This window comes from Anguilla anguilla, chromosome 7 (assembly GCF_013347855.1).
Source record: "Anguilla anguilla isolate fAngAng1 chromosome 7, fAngAng1.pri, whole genome shotgun sequence".
Taxonomy (NCBI): domain Eukaryota; kingdom Metazoa; phylum Chordata; class Actinopteri; order Anguilliformes; family Anguillidae; genus Anguilla; species Anguilla anguilla.
The window spans coordinates 15,905,009-15,929,050 of record NC_049207.1 but is presented as its reverse complement, the minus strand read 5'-3'; the positions used below and the strand labels follow the sequence as shown (position 1 = coordinate 15,929,050).

Here is a 24,042-nt window from a genome sequence, read left to right as displayed (position 1 = left end):
AACTGTACGCTGACTGCACGCCCAGTAATGTTGACCGGTCCAGTAGATGGCAGTACTGTACATTGTCAGCCCATCATCAAACTAAAGAAAAGAATGTACTTGCTGTCTGTGTGTGCGCAATACAACACTTTACAATGCTGTGAAAAAGTATTGCTAGCTTTCTAATTTCCTTTATTATTGTGAACGTCCCATTTATTTTCTCCATAGTAAAATTATCCGTTGATCTGGAAATCCATGTATGGTTTTTGCTCTGCGTCATGTCAGTTTCCTGCATTTTAGTTTCAGTTTCTGCTCAACTGATTCGCACTGTGATTGGCCCTCTGTTGAGAGCATGTTCAGCCGTTCTCCTCCACAAGGTTGCTAGCAACGGTTGAGAGGAGTGCGAAGTCTGCAAACAAGCGAAGAGATTTGATGGTGATGAACAGTCGGTTTCGGAGCTATTCGCTGACAGCTAAGTACGGTAACATACCCAGTATAAATGCTGAACACTGCTCGATTAATTTAGCTTAATTAGCTCACTAGCTACGTCAGTAAATTTAACTTTGCTGATGTAGCTAGTTAGCTGTGAATAACTAGCTATATTTGTTAACCAAGAGTGACTAAAATATCTTATCGTATAAGATAGACATCTAACGTCTGGCTAATTTGAATTTATTTGAACCTGCTACATGTTTTTGCTCCGCGTGTAAACATCTTCATAGCTAGCGGGCTGTCTAGAATGTAAGCTGCTAGTGCTAGTCTAGCTTTCGAATTATTATGAGATTGTGCAGTTTGGTTTTTAAATGATCAGCCAACTACTCGTACTTGAAGAGTTTCGGGCCTAGATACATATTTCAACGTTTCCGCTGGTAAGGTTTTGCCGTGCCGCCACACCATCATCATAACTATCATTCGGTGATGACAACTGGCGGATCCTAACTGTTCGGGCAAGTGGAATGCCTCATGCAGTTGTCTGATCGGACAAGTAAAAAATAAATGTGATACATATGTAACGTTATCTGAAAATAATAAGTGTTTGTTTGAGCCGAAGCGGAACCTGTTCCAGTTGCCTACCCTTTTTTAAAAATCTAGAGCTGCTGTTATAATGGTACAATACATCTGATTATAATTGTGACCTGGAAAAACCCGTCGGATGTCGCCAAATCGCCAAAACGGCGAATTAAAAAAATTTTTTTTTGGGGGCATTTAAAAAGTGATTAAACTACTTCCATTTCCATGCTACAACATAGGGATTTTTTTCCAATGAAAACGAAAGGGAAAGTGTTTATTTTTAAGGTTTTGCGACAGAGAGAGAGGGCTTTGAATGTGGACCCAGCTCAAATTATATTGTTAAATAAAAAGATAAAACATTCTAACTAAGTACTGTTTTGTCATGGTAATTGAGTTGATTTAGCAGAAGAATGTCCCTTTTAAAGTGCAATATGTAACTTTTCTTGAGTATCAATTTTGGTTATATAGTCCTCTGTTCTTGAAGATAGAACTTCTAGATGGACAATGTGCTATTTTAATTGTTCTCACCCCACCATAACTCAAAATACAGGCCTATTTTGCTTCAATATTTACAAACAATACAAGGGTTAACAAACTTTTTATGGTTTTAAAGTACATCTAAAACTACTTTTTAGCTCTTGCAAACTGCTATTCCTTGTATCAAGAGCTTGTCAAAGCTAAAAGATAGATTTAGATATTTAAAAAACCTTTAAGAAGTCTCAAGAGGTTATGCTTTCATAGTCTTAAACTTTTTCGCCTTTGCTACACGCCCCCCCTCCCCCTTTAGACACCCACCACCACACCAAGAGATCAATTCCACAGGAAACACTGCATATCTTTTATTATCAGTTTGCTACGCTATACCAAAAAAGGAACAGCCCTGAACGGAAGTGGTCCACTGACAAGTATCGCACCTAAATTGAACTAGCTCGAGGAGTTTTACCTTCGTATGTCAAACACGAGAAAGTGCACATGCACATATTTTAATGAAGGATTAAAGAGTTTGTTAGGAAGAGAACAAAGACTAACATTAATATTTCACAGGTGTGTGTGGACAAGGTGAAGCAGTGCGATAATTTACAGATTTAGTTTAGGGACATTTTTGTAGATTATGTACATTTCTCCTTGCGTAAGTAAGTGATTGATTCCTTTTATGGAAATTTGTTAGTGAACCTCTGTTTTTTTTACATGATGTAATCTGGGATTAATATTTTATACATATTAAGCAAGTGGAATCATTTTACCCCTGTACTGTATAAAACACATGCATCCTCATCACAAGAGTGCTGTACACCACAAGGGAGTGTGTAGGAAATGTTTACATTCATGATACCACCCCTACGAAGCTCAACACTATTTGCTTGAGACTTCAGAAAGGATCTCTAGTGACTCAACTGTTTATCTGTTCTGAATACTTGTGTGTATTTTCTCATTTACTTAGCCTTAATTCATTTTTGTACCAAACTGCAGAAACAATTTACTCTCATTCATTTTGTATATGGTTTTGTGAGCAAACTAGTTATTTTAGTTTTATGAATGTGGCAGTGTGGTACCTGTGTTTACATGTTGTTCTGTAATGTTGGTTTGCCATCAGATATATAAAGACGCCTGTGAGAATACCCAGGGTGATCAGCTTGTGGCTTATCCTGTGAAATGGAGGGGGACAGTGTTAACGGTAGGTCTTAGAAATATTTCACCATGTCTCACAAAGATGTCTCGTGTGTACAACAAAAAACTTCCATTATAAACAAACCCTGAATTGACTGGAACCAAGTGATATATGCATCAAAAAGATAGGAATAACCGCAAATGGCTTTCGTGTTTTCTTTTATTTGAATTTCATTGAAAATGAATCTCTTGCCATAGGCTGCATTCAACATTTCTAAAAATGATAAAGGGCATGCAACCAAGCATTGCGCTGGGACAGAATCCCCTGAAATAGTTGTTTACTACAGATTCCAGCATCCAATCTTCCTGTCCTTTTGGCTGACCCTGTTATCCTGAGCGACTAGCAATGTAGGATGCACATGCGTCTGGATAAAAGAGCCTGCTAAATGAACATTATGTAATGTAACATGGCTGTTCAAGATACAGAGGAAAATGACTCTGTGAGAGTCTCCCAGAACAGCTCCTGAAGTGCGATGATGCATCTCTGCAGAAGTGCAGGTGGAGCTAGACAAGGTGGAGGCGGAGCTAGAGGTGGTGGAGCTGCAGGTTGCGGAGCTGCTGGAGCGGCAGGCGAGTCTGAACTCCAGGAGGAAACGGTTACTGAAGAGGCGGGAGCAAGCTTGCGATTCTGCCCAGCCCTCAAGTTCTGCCCAGCCCTCCGAATCTGGCAGCACCAAGCAGGACCTGCAGCGCTATGAGGGCACAGGTAACACGCACACACACACACACACACACACAGACATACACAAGTCGACAGAAGTAAACCTGAATGCTGCCATGTTAAATAGAAATTACCAAATACCAAGTCTCCAAAAGAGACAAAAAATGCACTGTTAAAAGTCTGTTGCCAATGAGATATACAGTATGTTCTCATACAGAATATACTCTGCATTGTGCTCACACCACCCTCTCACTGTACATCCATTTGTATGTGACCATGAGCGTGCACTCTTTATTCCAGATTTCCCGTGGTCCAAGGAAGTGCAGAAGCAGCTGTCCGCTGTATTTCAGCTTCGCAAGTTTCGGCCACTCCAGCTGCTGTCCATCAACCTCACCATGTCTGGCAGAGACCTCTTTCTGGTGATGCCCACAGGCCGTGGCAAGAGCCTGTGTTACCAGCTGCCTGCTGTCTGCTCTCAGGGTATCACCTTACTGCCAAGCACACACAGACAGGCCCATATTAGCCACAGCACAATCTACAGCGCAACTATGCTGAAACTGTATGTTGGATTGCTAGAAACAATCAATTTGATTTGTGTGGAACACCTATAAAGGTGTGTTTCAAGATCACTTGTTAAATATGTATATCCTGATAACCCCCATTGAATTCCTCCCTCCTGCCTATTTTTCTGTTTCTCTGTTTGGCAGGTTTTACTTTGGTCGTTGCCCCCCTGGTTTCTCTGATGGAGGATCAGCTAATGTACCTGAAGAATGTTGGTGTCTCTGCAGTCTCTCTCAATGCCTCCAGCAGCAAGGTAGACATCCCAGCATCCCTCTTTCTCTAAAGCCCTCATTTAATTGCCTTGTGATGAGTTGACCCTCATACCAGTTAACATACTTTATGAAAACAATTCATCTTGCCACAAATATCCGTGTATGTATGTGAAGAGTGCTTAAGCACCCTAAATCTGTACGGAACCCGAAATGCAGGAGCATGCCAAGGAGGTCATGGCCGGTATGACGCAGCAGAAGACCCCGTTCAGACTCCTGTATGTGACTCCAGAGAAAATCTCCAAAAGCAAACTGCTGATGTCCCGGCTGGAGAAAGCCAACAGTGCGGGCACACTGGAGCGCATTGCTGTGGACGAGGTTCACTGCTGCAGCCAGTGGGGCCATGACTTCAGACCTGGTGAGTCTCATTAGTACAGACCTGCTCAGTCTCCCAGTACTATAGGCCTACTAACTCTGCTATTATTACTGATCTATTTAGATTTAACTGTTACACAGGCAATAGAGAAACTCTAGACAGATTTAAATCAGTACCAATGCCATTTCCAGTGTTGTTTCATCTACAAAATTTGCAGTCACCTAGAAGGAACAAGAAACATGATCAAATCTTGCTTTATTGTTAATTAGGAACATCGCAAGATAAACTTCTTATTGTGTGTTCATCATATTCTGTGTCCTATTCACGTTTTGGTCTCACAATAAAATTTCATAACATTGGCTAAAGAAATCAGCCATTATGCCAGTAGCTGATGTGCTTTTTAAGCCTATGCTGGGCCAATTCCAGTATTGAGCAATTTGATCACTGCAAACCTAATTGTTACGTTTGTGCAGATATGATGATGTTCTCAATCCTGTAGGCCTGGTTATAGTTCCACTCTGGCACAGGCCCTGTTCACGCTCTCAGACAAGCCTCTTCAGTAGTACAGCTGAATTACTCACCATTAAGATCTCACCATGGGGACCATGTGCTTCATTACCCAATAATGGTTTCATTACATGGTCCGTGTGGAATTTGTGTGGATTTGGTGAAAGTTTAATGAGCATTGATTTACTGAAGGTATTATTAGTGCTTAACTGGTGCAGGTGTGCCATTAGTTCAGATCTGATGTGCCTCATTAGACCAGAACTGAAACCCCTAAGGGTTTCATTAACACAGAACTGGCGAGAAGCTCTCATTGTAAAATAGTGGTGTTCAGAGTTAACGCCCCATCTCTCTTCCTGCTGAAGACTACAAGCTGCTGGGGATCCTGAAGAGACAATTTCCGAAGGTCCCCCTCATCGGGCTTACTGCCACGGCAACCAGCAGTGTCCTGAAGGACTGCCAAAAGATCCTGTGTGTCCCTGACGCCCTCACTCTCACTTCCACCTTCAACCGTCCCAACCTTTACTACGAGGTGGGTGTCGCAACAATCATACACTATTAATTTGCCATTAGGGCATGCTCATGCTGTTTTTCTCCAGGAGTCATTATTTGGGTTCAAGTCTAGTCTCAGTCAAAGTGAATGTGCCACTTGATTAGTTAACATCCCTTATGTGGCTCTGTAAAGTCCTCTCTCATGCTTTTACTAATCAAGTGGCTGAGTTCTTATAGGGCTGCACATTGCACTGTGGTTCAGCCTTTTATATTTTGCTACAGAAATGGCAAATGAGAATGTTTGTGATTGAGGTTTTGCCTTTTGTTTAAGGTTCGGATCAAAGAAACCAACTCTGAACGTGCAATGGAGGACATTGCAAAATTGATCTTGGAGAAATACAAGGATCAGTCAGGTAGGTGTGTGTATAGGAGAGAATGTGAGAGGTAGATAGTGCAGGTATGTGTTTGTGCACGAAAAAGCAGGTAAGATCAGATGGGACATAACACTGATTCTCCTGCAAAGGAGACATGAAATTCCCTTTAATCCCTGAACTGCTGGGATATGGCATTATAAACACATAGTAACAGATTTGTTCATCAAATTTATTTTACATAGTAGTCTTTACAGAAGTAATCATCACAAATCGCATTGCAACAAATTTGGAAAAGAGAGATAGAATGGATACAACTAACTAATGGTAGAAATCATAAAATATAACAGATTTATTGTAGACGGTAGCCAATTGCTCTTTTATTGTGATTGCATGTGCATGGTGTGCTTTCTATTTAAAAAGGATTAAATTAATTTTTTTGCAGGAATTGTTTATGTGTTTTCACAAAAGGAGGCAGAGGCCCTGTCTGCAGTCCTGCAGAAGAAGGACATCATGGCCCAGCCATATCACGCCAACATGGAATTTGCTGACAAGAGCAAAGTGCACCGCCACTGGAGCGACAACAAGATTCAGGTGACTGCACAAGATGCGTAACAAAGAATGATGTCCAGATGGTGTATGGTATTAAACCAGGTATACGCCTGGTTGGTACAAACAACTGTATAAATGATAATGAGAAACTGATGGGAACGTGAGGTTGAAGATGGTTATCGGACTGTATGGTTGTAGGTGGTGGTGGCGACTGTAGCATTTGGGATGGGAATCAACAAGAATGATGTCAGATTCGTTATTCATCACTCTATCAGCAAGTCAATGGAGAACTACTACCAGGAGAGTGGCCGCGCAGGTACAATCTATATTTTAAATGAGCACACCTTTTATGGACCCATTGTAGGTACTATATCCACCAACCTCTGCAGATGCAGTCCCGCACACACATTTAATTCATACTGACACAGAATCTGTGTGCATTTGTATTCTGTATGCAGTGGCTATGCTCAGTCATTCAGCAAGCCAGTGGTAAATTATTTAGTAAGCTGATGATTGACATTACATGTGGACCAAATGTAATGATCAAATACTGTTTTAACAGTTAACTGGTAAGAATTAGCCATCCCTAACTTTACACACATTTACACTGAACTAGCTTCCCCCCCCCCCTTCTTTTCAACACTATAATTTCAATCACAATTTTACTCCAAAAATAGAATACTGTAACAACATAGTAAGAGACAGCCCAAACACAGTTTTTCTGTGGGCTTCATAAAAATGTGTCAGTGTAACATTGTCTTCTGTAATCAGGGCGGGATGACAAGCCTGCGGACTGCATCCTGTACTTTGGTTTTGCGGACATCTTCAGAATCAGTACCATGGTTGTCATGGAGAACGTTGGCCAGCAGAAGCTGATGCAGATGGTGGCCTACTGCCAGAATTTGGACAGGTACAGTATTTTCAGGGAAGATACAAATGTAGGAGGTGAGATCTGCAGTAGAAAGATCCTCTTTTTAATTTATTACATATCAGAAACAACAAGCTGCTTAAATCATTAAGAAGGAATAAGGCATTGATCTGGAGAATGGAATAACCAGCATCAAAAGACATCCAGTGGTATATAATTTAAGTAAATGAGGAACAGGAGGAACTGGCAGATGGGGTGGAGACAGCACATAACTGGACACAAGAGTAATTAGTACTCAGGACGTGAGGAGGTTAATGACTGAACACCAAGTTCCTTTTGTTGAATTTGTTCTTTCTGGCACCACATTCATGTCTTGCCTGGCTTAAGACTGCAGTAGCATTGTATCTCAAGTCCAGAACTGAGTGAAAAAGTGAATTGTTCAGCCATTTCAGAGAAGCACTGTGTGGACGACGCACTCACCTGTTTATTTGACCATCGCTCCACAGGTGCCGCCGTACGGTCATGGCAAGTCATTTCGATGAGGTCTGGGATGATGAGGGCTGTAACCAGATGTGCGACGTCTGTCGACACGGCAATGGTGAGGGCGTGGGAAAATTGGAGGTCCACTGATAGAACGTGTTTGTTTGTGAAACACTACCTCAACCCTAGCCTGACCAATTTGTTCTAGAATTTGCTTTGTAATCCTGGGCCTTCCCTTGAGGGCTTGGGAAAGTGTGGCCTGTATCCTTCCTTTCTGTTTGATAACACTGTTTATATGCAGACTACATCACTGTGGACATCACGGAGCACGCCCGCGAGGCAGTGCAGATCGTTGAGGCGGCCACCTCCAAGAACGAGAGGGTAACCCCACTGAAGCTGACTGACACCTGGATGGGGACCAAAGGGCGGAAGACCGCACAAGTCACCACCCTCTCCCGTCTGGAGGTGGAGGCCATCCTCACTCACCTCCTACTGCAGGGGTACTTCAGGTACCTACTGCCCCTTCTTCACCCAAACTACCCCTGTATCTCACAAACCGTCGATTTATTCGATTGAAAAAGATGAATTACAATTTCAGGACAGACTAAAGAAAATAATTTACAGTTCTGATGCTCAAATCACTTTCTTTCTCTAAAAGTGAGGACTTTAGCTTCACCCCCTACACCACCTACTTCTATATGAAGCTGGGTCGAAAGGCTGCACTTCTAAAGAATGACAAACACACCATCACCCTGAAGATGAAAAGAAACCCGCCCAACAGCGATCCTGTAAGTCAGTCAATAAATGATTTTATTGGTCCCGCTGACCTGGTCCTCAGCCTGAGGTAGCAAGGTAGCCTTGCTTTAGTCCTAATTAGTCAACCGTAAGTGCACATACACTGACTTCCGACTTACATGTTCATGTGACCTCACTGTCTTACTGGGTAAATTCTGCCTAACTTTAAGGCACTGCAAGTCCCCTGTGACTTGGCTGCGTATTTCTGTGACCTGGCGTCCCTGTAAGTCTGGCTGTAGGTTCTGTAATTTCCTGTAGCCTGGTTGTGAGTCTCCCCCTGTAAGATCCCCCATCCTTTATCTAAGCAATTGCATGCCTGTAGCCAGCTGCAAGTGGCTATTGAATAGTTGCAAGTCAGTGTATGTGTCTTTAGTTTATAACTAGCTGCGGGAGGCATTTTTTTTCTTGCAGTGTTTTCACTGATCTCTTAACGCCTCCACGATACTGATCACAACTCCTCCATCTTTCCCAGTTTCTCTCCTCTGTTTCTGAATCTTACCTCTGTCCTTCAATTTTATCTTTTCTTGAGCCTTTCAGCCTTCTGAAATTGCATTTTTCTTAATTAAAAGCTGCTGAAAAGATCTGACAGATCTATATTTCTTAATATTCCAGTAAGTGCTTAATTAATGGAAGGGTCCATTTCAAAATGATGTAATTGAGAGCAATTTGTTTCTCTTAAATGGTTTCAAATAACAAATTCATTTTTTTTCTTGTGCCTTCATAAGTAGTGGTCTATTTAATATATTAAATACCATGCAGACATATCTTATGTGTAAGAAGGAACCCTGAAAAAACAATTGACTGTTATGTAATTTAAGTTGTATTTATGTGACACACATACTGTTTATCTGTAGTGAACGAAGTCCAGTTGGCAAAATTGACTAAAACTGCCTTTCAGATTCCTGCCCTTCGTACATGACATACATTTCATGCAGGTGTTATTTTCCAGTAATTGCTGCCATCTGTAAAGGTCCCTTTGGCAACATGGTAGCTACATGTCTGCCATATAAATGAAAAGGTATAATTTTATTTGATTTAATGATGCCATCTCTTCCTGATTACACTACCTGAGCTCTACCTGTATCAGCTTCTACCTGTATCTTTCTCTTGATCTCCACCTGTGTCTGCCTGTATCTGTCACCTGATCTCCATCTGTACCAGTTTCTACTTGTATCTCTCATACATGAAAATACCCAGAGTAACTCTCAAAGGTAGGTCCTTGCTGTCTGTTATTGTATATAAATTAGTGCTGTTTCCATTTAATTTCAATTTTTAGTTTTCCACATATTAAGTTCACTAGCCGAATCATACATTGTCCATTTACTAACAGAATCACAGCTTCAATTTTATCACAACCATGTAATCGTAGGCACTCTGCACTCTAAATGAAAACCAGAATGTGCAAGATGTGTTTTAATTCTGATTCAGAATGAGCCACAATGAAGTTGCTGAAATTCCTGTAGCACCATTGTTCTGTAGTCCTTGGTAGAGACTGATTATTGTTGCACTTTTTGAGGATTTCCAAAGGCTATTTATCACTCTCTCTGAGGGCTAAAAACGTGTGTATACGAGGGACTAAAGTAAAATCAGATCTCATGTATAATTACTTGCAAACAAGATATGCAGAAATTAAGGGGAGAAGAGAAAACACTAAAGTAGGAACAGTGGAAGGGACTGAAGTATAATTTATAAAAGCCTTTGCTATCTCTTGACTCTTCTCAGTAGTTTTACTAATTTTTCCAGACACCACTGGCATGTATAGTACCACTTAATTTGTGGTCCCAAAGGTGAGCATTACTTTCACAGAAGTTGAACTACAAAGTACTACCTGTCCCAGTGAATAGAACTTTGGAGAAGGAGAAGAGTTGAGTTCAATTGTATCTCAATGTGCTTTCACAAAAAGGCTTGGAAAGCACTTCTAGGAAAGAGCTGGAAGCTGCGATTGCAGCTGAAATCTGTGGACAGCTAGTGCAGGTGTTCTGCTGTGCATTTGTTTTTCAGGTTCCGCTGTATTGAATTATACATCAATATAATTCATCATTCTTCCAAGTCAGGAAATAATTTTATCAGGAATGGAAGGGGATTGGTCAGAAGGAATCATCCACTGTGTGTATGTAATTATGAATGTACGTATGGAGTAGAAAGGACCTAAAATGCCTGAGAGCTGCTCACCAACACGAGTGCTCTTGTATCGCCGTGGACTCTTAATCTTCCGAACCTGCCCCAAATCTTCTTCCCAACACGGTAGCCTCCAATTCAGTGGTATCAGCTGAAGGTCTGCGTATCAGTCTGAACTGAAACTATATGCTGCTTAAATGGATGCAGTAAGTAGTTTCTCAGTAAGTGTCTGTTTGAAAGGCATCACTTAAAGCAGGGACTGTGTTCTTTAGGATGAGGAGTGGACACAAGAAATAATTAACGCTGCAAACCATCCCCAGTTGGCTTGAAACTGGTTGAGGACCCAGAAGTGTGAAAGAGAAATCAGTCAGACTATAGCAACGAACACACTGTAGCCCCACATATGAGAGAGTGTCATGCCCACAAATGTCCCAAACACATTTTAGTATAACAAGAACAGGTAAAGGTGCATGAATTCGGCAAAAGTGTAAAGACAGATTACCAGTGCATGGTTACTTTATAATATTTTCAAGTTAAAAATCCTGCATAGTCTGCCTTTAAGTAACTGTCCACTAAGTATATTTTTTGCTATTTATTAAGAAAAAATGCTTGATTCAGCATCACACCCTGACCTCAAAGTTGGAAGTTAAACAGGATAGGACCTTGATAAACAGGGTCAGCTCAGCTGAAAACCCATCAAATACATTCACTGGCCCTAAAAACCTGCTTTTGAACCAACTGTACTAAACCAAATGTGTACCAATCCATTTTTACTTTCTCTAGTGTTCAGTGGCCACAGTGTTCACAGTTCATGCTATTAATGACCAACAGGTAAAGACGTCCAGAAGTGGGAATAGTGCACAGACCAAAGGAAGGAAAAGGTCTGGTGACAAAGCAGAAGGCGCACTCCCCAATGCCAAGAAAATCAAGAAGGTTCTCTAATTTCATCCACGAGAAGAACTGAAAAGTACAGTTCAATTACTATCTTTAACAACTACTTGCATCTCAGCATGCAATGCAGAACATCAGCCTTACAGAGTATTGAGTGCTTGCTGAAAAAATGTAGAGAGATGCTCAGCAGGGGATCAAAGATAATGTGCATTTTTGAAAGAAATATCAAAACCTGTTAAGAGAATTATTGAAGCATGCTTTTTTTGTGCATAACCATTCGTGTGCAGCATACTAACCTGGTGTGGTGTTTATGTTTGTTTAATTGCCTGCATGTAGGGAGATGCATAACGGAGCATGGCTTGTTTCATATCAGGGTTTTGAGCACTAACCCCGCCCCATTTCAGAGATCACTAACACCGCTGCATTTCAGCAGGTCAGTCATGGCCACAGCCTATCAGGGGTCTTTCATAGCAGTTTTCTTCCCAGGACGACGGTTTGGCTGGAGTTGCACAGGCGGGGATGCCTCCTCTCACCTTCTCCAAAGACGGCAAATTTACAAAGAAATCCAAGAATCAGCAGAATCAAGCCAGAAAACATGACAACATGCAGAGCGAAGCTGGGGGTGAAGCTGAGGAGGAGGACCCCACATGTCTCCAGCTTGCTACCGTTGAGATAGATGTGGAGATCAGTTCTGTGGAAAAAGACAACCGGGTCTCAGAAAGCGTCAACCAAGTTCCGCTAACTCCTGACATTTCTCCTTTCAAAGCCAATGGAAAACGAAAGTCAACACCCAAAAAGAGACCAAAGCAAAACCTTCTTGAGGCTGAAAGCAATGCTTGCATGCCTCCTGTCCATGGGGGATCAGCATTAGTTAGTGCTCCTTCAGAGGTTTCCATCATTTCAGCAGCTGCAGTGGAGGAGCTGAGTGATTTGCGCAGCTACTACAGCAAGCAGCTTCAGAGAATTAACTACATTTCCCATGAATGCCTAAAGGACTCTGACTCAGGGGTCCTGACCTGCAGCCGAGGGCCTCTGAAAAGCCTGCGGCTGCCCTCAAGATCATCTATCAGCAGGACAGTGCGCAGCCTGTGGATGAGAGTCAGCACCAGGAGAAAACTTATCCGGAAATGACTGCCTACTCAGACTTCACTGCTTCAGAACTCTTGAAGGAAATGTTCTGCTTTGACCATTTGTTTGGGTCACTGACATGTTGCCTTTAATTTCATATTCGTGTTAATGATTTTGTAAAGATTTGCAAACACTGTTCAACTGTGCTCAATGATTGGAGCCAACTTTTAAAGAAGGGGCCAAGTTCAGAAGTTTTTTTAAATCATGTGAACTGCACTGTCAACCACGATGCACTCTGTTAGTCTTATTTCTCCTGATTAGTTTGCCTTCTGAGATCTGCTGTCTTGTTTCACTGTTTAACAAAATAAACGTCTATCACATTTTGACACATTGGATTATCCTTTATTTACAGCCAGGTTTAACTGTTGATACGGCTTTAGGAAGGCATAAAATGAAAACAAAAAATATTTCCATAGACTTGCCCAAATAGGCAATATCCTCAAAGTGCACCAATCGACTTAACTTTGCCACCATCCTTTCATGAATGAAAAGCTTGAAGCTGAAACGATCTGGAAAGACAGGTGGGTGACAGAACCTAGGTCAGTCGAAGTAGTCCTCAATGTCAATGTTGGGATTGAGCAGCTCATCTCCATAGGCAGACAAGTCCATCTGATTGAGCATGAGATTTTCAAAGGTCTCCTCCAGGTCTGTCTCTCCAATCAGCACGGCACCCACCATCCGCCCCTGCCTCAGCACCACCTTCACATACTCTTTCCCCTTGGTGCAGCGTACCAGAAGCTCATGATCCTGCCCCAGGCCTTGCGCATTGAACTTTCCCAATAGAACCACCTGTAAAGCAGTAAATAGAACGCACAAACTTATACAATTAGTTCCGTAATGTTGGGACAAACATTTTTTCTTGATTTGGCTCAGCACTGTACTCAAAAATTCTTCGTTCATCAACTGTAGAGGTCTTTCTTTGCCTACTAGGCCCTTTGCAATTACTGCACTCATCAGTGCTCCCTTTATTAATGTTCCACACAGTTGATTTTGGTAAGCCATAAGGTTTGGCCTATGCCAAATATTTTTCATATTTCTCAGCCTCTTTATGGCTTCCTTGACTTTCATTGGCACAGCTCTGGTACTAATGTTGACAAATTGCAATAACAGACTCCAAGGCAATTAAAAGCCTAGAATCGAGACTAGATACTCAAAGCTCTCACATATCTGAAGTGACTATTTGGGGAAAAAATAACTACTGAGATTCCATCTAAACTAAATGAAACTTCTGTCAGTAGAAGGTCTACAATGTTGTTGAGATTTTGTCTGGTCAAACTCTAGTTCCCCACCTTGTAGTTAAAGAATTTGGTGATGTGAGAGAAGAGCTCGAAGCAGAAGTCCAACTCTACTGGCTCATCCAGGAGGTCCGCTGCCATGCATCGCGCTGCAAACCAGCCCATCTGCCGGGCCTGGGTCCACAGTCGCATCTGAGAACGGGATAATACACTGCACCCTGAGACTACATTATACTACAGAGAGAACCTTGTGGTGTCCAAGACCAGGCTTTACATATTATTTTATATCCCATGGCAGGGAGACGTACACAGACAAAATGAAAAGATTCCTTTCCAGAGAAGAGGAGGTGTTAATTGTTTCCCATTTCAACAAAAATCTTGTAATAATTTTAGCTTGTCTGATAATTAAATGCTAATTTGGTACTATTTCTAACCATGAATGATTCTATATATAGGCATGTTGGTGAACTGGTAAAGAGCCCAATCTTTAATTTATTTCTACTTTAAAAGGACATTCAATCCACTTTTTCGAAGGCCATTTGGTTGCTTTTTGGCTATGCTATGGATTCCACCGCCCATCAGCCCCAGAAAATGTGTGTGGAACCCTGCATTAGCGAACTGCCCTTTTAATGAGCCAGCCGCTGGATCACTTTGATAAATTATTTTCAATGCATTAGTGTGCACTAATGTACTGCTGTTTTTATGGGTTTCTGTTATCAGCACTTTTCCCACATGGTTCAGTAATATTTAAATTTCAAATATAATTGGTTTCTGAATCATTTGACATTGCGGTGATGTACAAAAACGTCACATTTCCCCTTGGAGAGAAAACTGTGTAGGCTGACATACATCTAGATCCTTTTAATCCACGCTGATGCCCCCATCATTGCGTACATATTGGAGTATCTACAGTATATAGAGGTTACGGCACCTGTTGCCACAGGGGACTGGGATCCCAGCCTGTAGTGCACACATCCCCAGCTGCATACACATCTGGTTCCGATGTCCGCATGTGGTCGTCCACTTTGAGGCCAGAGTCCTCCGCCACTGCAAACTGAAACAGAAGAGAGTACAGCACTCAGCTGTTCCAATGCCACCACATAGCCATTCCCTCAGTCTGGGAAATGTGAATTCTTACGTCATTTCCTAGGAGAAACGGTTCAGTATTTGGCGTGACCCCTGTAGCGCTGACGATGAAGTCGCAGCCATAGGTTTTGCCGTTGGTTAGCTTTATATACACTGGCCAGAGCCCTGGAAGAAGCAGGAGACACGGTAAGTCAATGGAAGAGAAGATTAACAGATTTGCCATAATCATTCAACTCCTCTCATCTTTCTGTACACAACCCTGCATCTCTTTCACCTTTAGCTCTACTCTTCTTTGACCTCTCCCTCAAGTCACCTGCCTCTTTTTACTCTCACCTCTCCGTCTCTCTACTTTGACTGCTCTCTATGCTCACCTGTTTCTGACGATGGATCCAGGCCGCACTGTGAGGACTCCTGGGATTCATGCTGAGAGTTCAGGAATTCCTCAGCTGTATAGACCTTCAGGACCTCGCACTGATACTCCACGTGGACTCTGCGGGATACCTGTATGGAGCAACAGGACACAACACATTTTCACATGACCTAAACCGCTGAAAACTACAGACCTTCACTGGCCCAAACTAAAGGTAGCACCTTCACAGGATGACATCTCTGACAAAGAGATACCTCTTGGTCAGCATGAGGGTGTTTCCATTCAGTTTCCATTCCACAGCTAGGTCACTAATAACATGATGGATCCTGTATTTAACTTAATTAATTTTACTGTTTGCATATATAACAATGAAAAGCACACAAAGGCCTTTAGAAAATGAGCTCAAACATGTCTTAGACACACCTTCAGCAAGTGAGCTCATCCCATTGCTCCCTCCCTTACAAACACACACCTCTTGTGCTCCTCTCAGTTTCATGCCTTCATGCCAGTCTGGGCCCAGAGCACTGCCTAGTTTCTCTGCCGAATCTGGGTTCTGGTTCGGTTTACCATGCTCTGAAAACAAACAGAATGCAATGTGAGATTGTGCTTTACAACCCAGTCAGAACAAACATTGATTCATAATTACACACAGTATGTATACCTGCAGCAGTGTGAGTACATGAATATACCAGCAGAAGTGTGAATGTGTTTATGCTACATCTACTATGGTGCATTTATATCCAATTCTGCAGATGGTATACAGGTCTACATACTGTACGTCTACATGTATAGGTCTATATTTGCAATTCTGTGTATGTAGGGCTATGCAGTGGTTCTAAACCTACAGCTTAAGTGTATTTAGGTACAAAAAGGGTGTGTATATGAACTAGTGATATATGGGGGGATATTCTTGCAGATGGGGGTGTATTTGAGTCTATACTTGCAGGAAGGGTGTATGTAGACTGCTCATACAGAGGGGGTGTGTATGTGGAACTACATCAGCTGAGGATGTGTCAGTATGGGTCTAAGCCTCTCGTCGTGTATTTTGTCCACTGCTGCAGTTGGTTGGTTGGTTGGTCTGTACCCACAGAGGTGTATGTGGTCTGTATTTTCAGTGGTGTACATGGGTCTACACCTGCAGAGGGGGCGCATGTAGGTGCAGCCCGGTCAGTGGTGTAGCGGGTCCTCTTGTAGGGTGTGGCTCTTTCTGGCTTGTCGGTGTCCATGCAGGGGATAAGGAACTGTGCAGCACCTGCGTCGAAAAAGGTATTTCCGATGGCCTTGTCCTTCACCGCCCAAATGACCTCACAACCCTCCACCTCGTACCTGCAGAGACACGAACACATGCACACAAATACACATCACCTGTACTTACCATACATACATGCTGGTGGAGAGCACGCACACCTGGGTTGAATTAACTAATCAGCCCAGGTACTTAAAGGTGCGTTCCTCTCCACAGTTCGGGGCCAAGACTGGGAGCTCATACACAGGGTGCGGTTCTGATTTTTGTTTAGTTTCAGTTTTGTGTTTACTCAGTTTCTCTTTGTCAAATATTAAATGTTGTCTAAATATTCAGAAATCATTCAGCGTGACAAAGACACAATACCAAAAGAAATAAAAAAGGGGGCAAATATTTTTTCATGGCGCTATACATGCCCACAAACAGAAACACCCTACACATCACTTTCAGGTCTTACACATATAAAATGAATATTGCCTAGCATTGTTACATCTGAACACAAACTGGAGAGACAGGTCAAGATGTTATTTATTATCTTTATAAAAAAATGTTTTAATCCTCAGTACTCTGTGTCTTATCCTGATTTCCCTGTAATGCATTATTATTATTATTATTATTATTATTATTATTATACTCACACCAGCTCCAAGGCAATTCCTCCATTCCCAATAACAACTATCCTCTTTGCCTTTGATAAGCGCTTCTGAAGCTCCTACAAACACAAGGGAATGAATGAGGTTCACATTATAACCATAATTACTAAGGAGAGTGTACTTTATACACTGAAAAGAATGAGTGAGCTCTTTACTAACATATTTGAATTAATGAGTGAATCTTATTTCAGTACACTGAAATGAATGATTGAAATGTACACTGACGTGCTGGAATTAATGAGTTATGTGTAAATCAACACGCATGATTAAAGTGGTACGAGTATATTAACATTCTGGCGTTCATGGGTAAGACAAATATTGACATAACTGACTGAGAAATGTTGTGTATATCAAGACGCTCTGGCTGAAATCCAGACTTGGGTCATTAAAGAACATGGATCAAACCTCACAGTTTACTCTGTCACAGAAATGCTAATTAAGTACACCCTCACTCATGGTGTAAATGTACTTTTATTTATCAGTCCCTGCTAAACAGGTGAAAGTTTTATTTGAACATGCACTGACTATGTGCACAGCATAAAGGCAGAGGATGGGCACTTGGGGAGTTGCACATTTACAAGAGTAATATGAGAGTACAACAAGTTGAAATGACTCATGTTACTGTTGATGAAGTATCAAGACGCGAGTACCTGCGCACTGTCCGTGTCTCGGATCCCCAGCACATGGGGGCTGTCACGTATAAAGAGCTTGGGTCTGCCACCACTACAGATACACAGCTTCTCATAATGGAGCTCCTTCCCATTCTCTGTCTGCAGCTTCTGAGAACACAAACACCTTCATGAGAGCTCCCTTTAAAAAGATTTGCATCCCAGTGGGGGCTTATCCGGATAAATAAAATAATCATCACCATCATCAGACTGACTCATTACCAGCATACTATTCCATTAACCACTGTTCTACATGTCTACTGTAACCATTGTTATAAAATTGTTAAGACATAGGTGTTCCCCCCAGGTAAAAGGAGGGAATTGGGATGAAGAGATGGAAGTAGCAGGAAGAAAACAGATCAAATCAGCAAAGTTTAAACTTCATATAGTGAGAATAAATCTAGGCAGAACTGCCTGAGAAACATGAGTGAAACAAGTGAAATATGAAATATAGAACATGAAAAATAAACATGGATATTAAGACTTGTGTTACATTGTAACATTTCAACCTCTGGGCAGCGGTTTCTAAAGGAGATCTGCAGATCTTTCCACTAGGTGGCAGTATTGGTAAGGTTTTATTATTACAATGTTAGCATAGTGTATGCTAATCTCTTTAAGGCATTAATCTAGGGTCCTATTCAGAGTTGGTAGATTTGTGGACCTGCTTAAGTGTTTTTAGCCTAGTTGCCAAGTTAGGCATGCTTTTTCCAAGTAGGCATTCAGACTTGCGCACTTGCTTATCTTCAATACTGGGAGGTGCTTCCAAAATACTTCCACTGAAATTCCACTTAAGTGACTGTCTAATATCTGTGACTCTTCATACCACAGATAAAACTTAATAAAAGCTGAAAAACACTTGAAAACAAATCAAGAATTAAATAATAAAAAAGACAATACATAAAACTTCCTGCATGAAAGTTTGTATTTGGAACTATTTTCAGTCCACATGTAAACGTAGCCTCTAATCAGAAGTATGCCCTTGCTACTGTATTCTGACTCTCCCTGTGGAAGGCCCGTACAAATCAATCATTTAAATAATGAAGCCGCAAGCCACCTTAGAAAATGCTTATCTCCCTCAATTTTACATTTTAAATGCACAAAAGGTAATTGAGACAAATTGGGAACAAATCATTCAGATGAGTTTTAACTGTCAAAATCAACAGCACTGTACCCAGTGAACTGACAGGTGGATAACAGCCTGACAGCATTTCACAACCAATTTCTTAGAACCCAGAAACAAATAAAAATCATTTGCAGTACACATTTTCCACTGGAATTGATTTATTCTTCAATCTATGCTTTCAATATTATTATTCTGTCCACTGATTGTATTTTTTGATGGGAACCTTCGTGAATTTATTTGCTCCTTGTTGACCTAACATTGTACTCATGATTTTGCATGTCAAAAATATTATTAATTCAGCTATCAGGTGTTGTTTTTCATATAGTTCTTTGTTAAACAGGACAAGCCATATTTTTAGATGAACATTGTTTAATTACAAACTCATTTATGACTGTTGTAAATTATTTTGGAAGTGAACAATGGTAGTATGATGCCAACTTTAATTCCTAATTTGAAATCTATAGCACTCATTAAGCATTGTACTTGAAATAAATAATAATAAAAAAACATTTGACCTTATTAACCCCACTTGTAGTTCATAGTATTCCCTGCTGGAGTGCATATCTAGCTCCCTCTCACTTGCACACTGGTTAAGCACCAAACTCGTAATTAGCTTAAAGTGCCAGAGAGCACAGTTTTGAAATTAAGTTGACCTTGGAATTATGTTGACTTCGAATTTAATGTCTGAATCGCCCCTTGTAAAAAAAGAGAAGCATATTTACCAGACTACTCATAAAAGGTACTTACACAAAAGCACTATTCTACAGCACTATGGGGTTCAGACCCACTGCAGGACAGCTCATGCGCACCAACAGTAGTATGACTCATTACATTACCAGGAGGGATCTGACACATTGCATCAGCAATCTACAGAGTTAACAGAATTCTAATTTCATAGCCCCCCTCTACAGAATTAACAAGGTTCTGGCTCAGAACAATAATGCTCCACGGTCTTAACCAAATGACAGAACTCTGCAACTCCCAAGCATTAGCAAGACTCTAAACTGGTACAGTATTGCTTTGCTTTTTCCAGAACTCCATTGAGTTCATAAACCTACCTAATTACCATTAACATAAAATTTACTTTGAGGCAGATGTACACTTGACACTGCCACAATAAACCCATGTGAACTAGCAATGGGAACAAGTTTTGAATGATTACTCGTCGGATTCGTGCCCACTCGATATTTTTTATTTTCTCATGTATGTACAACTATGTGTTGGAATTTGCCCAAGGCGAATTTACTACTTCTGTCAAATGTAATGAAAACTTCCGTTTTAAAATATGCAACTCCATTTGTAAAGGAAACATGAGCCCATTTAAGTATTCTGGTAAATACACCATACCCTATAGCAGTGGTCTTCAACCCTGGTCCTGGAGAGCTACAGGATCTGCTGGTCTTTGTTTTCACCTTAAAATCAGCACCCAATTGAGACCAAAGACACCAGGTGAGTTGAGTTAACTGTGTAATCAACTGCTCCAATTGATTCATGAAGTGCAGAGTCACTATGAAAACCAGCAAGCCCTGTAGCTCTCCAGGACCAGGGTTGGAGACCACTGCCCTATAGGCTACCACTTGGGAACGAACGTCTCTGTCTAGTAGACTACCTCAACTGGATTACCTAAAATATTTGGTTTTATGTCAAATGAGGTAGCGGCATGTTTTTAAAAATTATTTATTTATTTATTTTATTTTATCAGGGATTGCTAGCTAGCCAACTACTTAATTATATTCGAAACAGAGGCTATAAACGTAGTCAAGCTGTAACTAGACTACCTGCCCTAGGCTCTATACAGTCGGTCATGGACATAAGCTGACACTATTGCAAGTGTGATATTGTAACTGATGACGTGCTTGCTCTTACAAATTTCCTATTTATTTGTCGAGTCACACCGATGCACATGTGTTATATCTGACACTGACAGTATTTATTGACACAGTAAACTAAACATTAACTAAACATTAACAAACTTAACTACTATGGAAGCACTTCGGTACTGATATGCGTTGTTATGCGTTCAAGTTCATGCATTCTCTATATAAACAGTGGTGCTGCCCGGCCAAGATGCGTTCTAAATACAGATTCTTCCCCAATTTTAGGAATCGATTTGGAATCGAGCACATCATGCGATCACTCGATCAGTGAAATAACAGAAAATCACCATCCCTGGTATAAACTTGAGATGCAAAATGATGCCCTATCTAATCACTTTGCCAGAACCCCTCTCTTATTCCCAGAATTCCACACACTCATCCCTTAAACCCATTATATGCACAGCATAAAGTTCTATTGCTGATAAACTCACATGCTCTTTTGCTTGAAGCTGTTTCACTACTGACTGGATCACTTTCACATTTGGATACTTCTTCTCTATAATGCTGCAAGGCTGTTCTTCCACATCGAAGTCCTCCAGTGTCTTGGAAACCTTTGAAGTATAACATGCACATTCCTTTCACTGTATTTCCTTACATTAAAAGCAGACTGTCAAATTAAAATGAATTCAGCTTCAGCATGATTACCTCTTGACTACACAATGACATTATGTTTCTTTGAATACCGTTAAAAAGTTGAGACTACAAGGGACACAACTAGATAAATCTCAGAACAATTTAGGGAAGGAGTTCAAAACCTTTCAAAGCCTGCAACTCGTTTAATGAGTGAATACATTTTCTGTGAGCCATCTCTTCTCAAAACATAACCAAACATACATTAATAACACATATTTATTTCGTTTTATTTCATTATTTATTTTTGGACAGCCAGAATGTTTCAATAACCAGCAACTGAAACTGGTTTGGGACTAAGAGCTACCTCTTTCCATTAATGATAGCTCATCTTAGCTCTCAAGTTCTCAGAGGATTTGTACTGTGATTATGTACCGTGCAACTCTATGGCTTTACCTGTTTGAAGTTCGTCACGGCTTTTATCAAAGGGGCAGCAGTCAGAAGCACAATTTCTTCGGATGGGAACTGTGAAGCAAGCTGTAAGAAAGTATTCATACACGCAACTTCCATCAGCGTGCATACAATGACGTTTATCTCTAGACGCCTTAGCACTTCTCATGACTTCAACAGACACAACAGGTTTGGTAACACAGACAGCAAGTCTCTTTACAAACGTTTCAGAAGAAATCACAAATGGCATAAATTTTTACTAGTAGATAGACTTAACAGACAAATAAAAATGAACGTTTATACCTACTGATTTACCTCAACTTGTCGACTTGTGGACACTGCAGTGTGTGTATACTTAAAGACAATAGGACGTTGTTGTTAAATTTCTTCTTACGTGAAGAATCCCTGACTTGTTTAGATTCTGGACAGATGTGACTTCAAAGTGAATCTATTGCTGTTTCGTTGCAGCAGTTTAGACACAAGCAATATCTGAAGCGCTCACCTAAAATTTCTTCTTACCTTGAAGAGTGCCTGACTCGCAAGCATAGAAATGTACTACCATGATGGCACAATTATATCGAGAAATACCATCTTTGGAAAAAGGTCTATATGCTATCACTGCATTAGGATCAAATCTACCATGCATAAAGAAAAAACACTCTTCAATCACCCACTCAGTCTGTTAATAATGCCACCAATAGTTCAAAAGTGAACAAAGTAGATGCTGTGGAAGAAAGTTCTTGTACTTTTTTATTTTTTAAGAAGTGTGCTATATTAGTGTGCTTATAAAACCTTGTAGGGTCTACCTTGCCAAAGTTCTCTTCAACCTGAAACTTGTTATTCAAGTTGTAGGCCTAACATGATCCCAGCAGAACTCAATTCAGGGGAGGTATCTGTAGTTACTACATAAGAAAACTGAGTGAGCCTCAGCCATGTTTTTGGGTTAATGAAGAAATCATTAGAAAATACATAATAGCTAATAGGGCAGCACGAATTTCCTGAATTCCCCTCCTCAGTCAATGAGAATTTATTTAGGCGCCCCAAACCTATAGAAAAATGCCACAGTGGATTAGGCTGCATCCTCAGCTTGCTTTGACTTTAGTGGATATGCCTCTGCCCACTTTTAGTATTGTCGTCGATCATGAACCATATGTACATAGGCTATTGCCTCTTGGAGTTTCCTCACAAGATCTATCCCCGACCAGTACAAATGGTTCAGACGCCTGAGCAGTTCCAAAAGATTTAGGAGTGGACAATGAGTGGAGCTCACTTGAACTGAGATGTATTTTTTGTGTAGTTTGTTCTTCTGGGAGCGAGGAGAGTTGCGTCGAAAGTGCTCCGACAGAAACAGCGATATATTCGCATAGCAGACACATCTGTCCAGAATGTAAACAAGTCAGGGATTCTTCACAGTAAGGAGAAATTTTACGACAACGCTACTTGCTGGTACAGTACAGGTGTCACATCACATGTACTTCATTATTTTTTAATTCTTTTAAAAGCAGGTACTCACCTGTTCAGTACACGAAACACCTGCAATTCCACCGCCAACCACCACTAACTTGCCCCTCTTTGCTGTTTTATCTGCCATCACTTACAGCTCCAGACAATTTAGGTCGCTACCTCTCTGCTCTATGCACAGACACTGTAAAAGTGATGCGCAGGAAATAAGAGCTAAAGAAATGGAACGCTGATCTGCTGTTGACTTTTTCCGACCAAGAAACTGCAGATATTGTCACCATTACGGACTGTTACATCACACAACTGGCAGCTTGAATTTCAATGTGCGCCAGTCGGCTGATATAATTTATTAAAGTATTGTAAGGAACTTCCTGCAAACACGATCATGTGAACAAAAACTACGATACACGATAAGGGTCAAACTTCCACGAAAACCTTTCGTGAAGCAACAACGGCGATGCATTGTCAGATCCTATGTCCAGACCAGAGACATTATAGAGATCAATGATTATATATTGAATTAAAAATATATCGCGGGCTCGTTAAGAGTTTTGATGTATGGTTAATACACAACAAGAATTTGCTTAACAAGACTGAAGAGCCAGAGCCCTAAAGTTTTGTTTGAAACATCCACTTTCAGAC

General features: G+C 41.0%; 2 protein-coding genes and 1 long non-coding RNA gene across 5 annotated transcripts; 1 reads left to right on the top strand and 2 right to left on the bottom strand.

Annotated features, from left to right (window-relative positions):
- The first annotated feature begins 127 nt into the window (after positions 1–127).
- On the top strand, positions 128–12,990 carry recql (RecQ helicase-like). Of its 3 annotated transcripts, XM_035425376.1 has the most exons (16): positions 128–455; positions 2,585–2,665; positions 3,149–3,364; positions 3,620–3,799; positions 4,027–4,133; positions 4,309–4,507; positions 5,335–5,501; positions 5,793–5,874; positions 6,278–6,426; positions 6,583–6,700; positions 7,156–7,294; positions 7,759–7,850; positions 8,034–8,241; positions 8,391–8,520; positions 11,477–11,612; positions 12,023–12,319. In XM_035425376.1, the coding sequence occupies exons 2-15, from the start codon at positions 2,644–2,646 to the stop codon at positions 11,585–11,587; spliced, it is 1,920 nt and encodes a 639-aa protein (XP_035281267.1). In that variant the 5' UTR covers positions 128–455; positions 2,585–2,643; the 3' UTR covers positions 11,588–11,612; positions 12,023–12,319. The 3 variants fall into 3 exon arrangements, with proteins under 3 accessions (XP_035281267.1, XP_035281264.1, XP_035281265.1); XM_035425373.1 differs by lacking the exon at positions 11,477–11,612 and having other exon boundaries at positions 12,023–12,990; XM_035425374.1 differs by lacking the exon at positions 11,477–11,612 and having other exon boundaries at positions 128–460; positions 12,023–12,990.
- LOC118231519 lies at positions 6,051–8,036 on the bottom strand. The gene is made up of 2 exons (XR_004766084.1): positions 7,733–8,036; positions 6,051–7,336 (listed from the first exon to the last, which is right to left on the bottom strand). It is a non-coding gene; the product is annotated as an uncharacterized LOC118231519 (long non-coding RNA).
- pyroxd1 (pyridine nucleotide-disulphide oxidoreductase domain 1) lies at positions 12,991–23,781 on the bottom strand. The gene is made up of 12 exons (XM_035425377.1): positions 23,453–23,781; positions 21,946–22,026; positions 21,351–21,470; positions 17,902–18,030; positions 17,237–17,310; positions 16,491–16,681; positions 15,828–15,928; positions 15,357–15,486; positions 15,038–15,150; positions 14,831–14,953; positions 13,954–14,091; positions 12,991–13,453 (listed from the first exon to the last, which is right to left on the bottom strand). The coding sequence occupies exons 1-12, from the start codon at positions 23,528–23,530 to the stop codon at positions 13,205–13,207; spliced, it is 1,527 nt and encodes a 508-aa protein (XP_035281268.1). The 5' UTR covers positions 23,531–23,781; the 3' UTR covers positions 12,991–13,204.
- Positions 23,782–24,042: the final 261 nt, after the last annotated feature.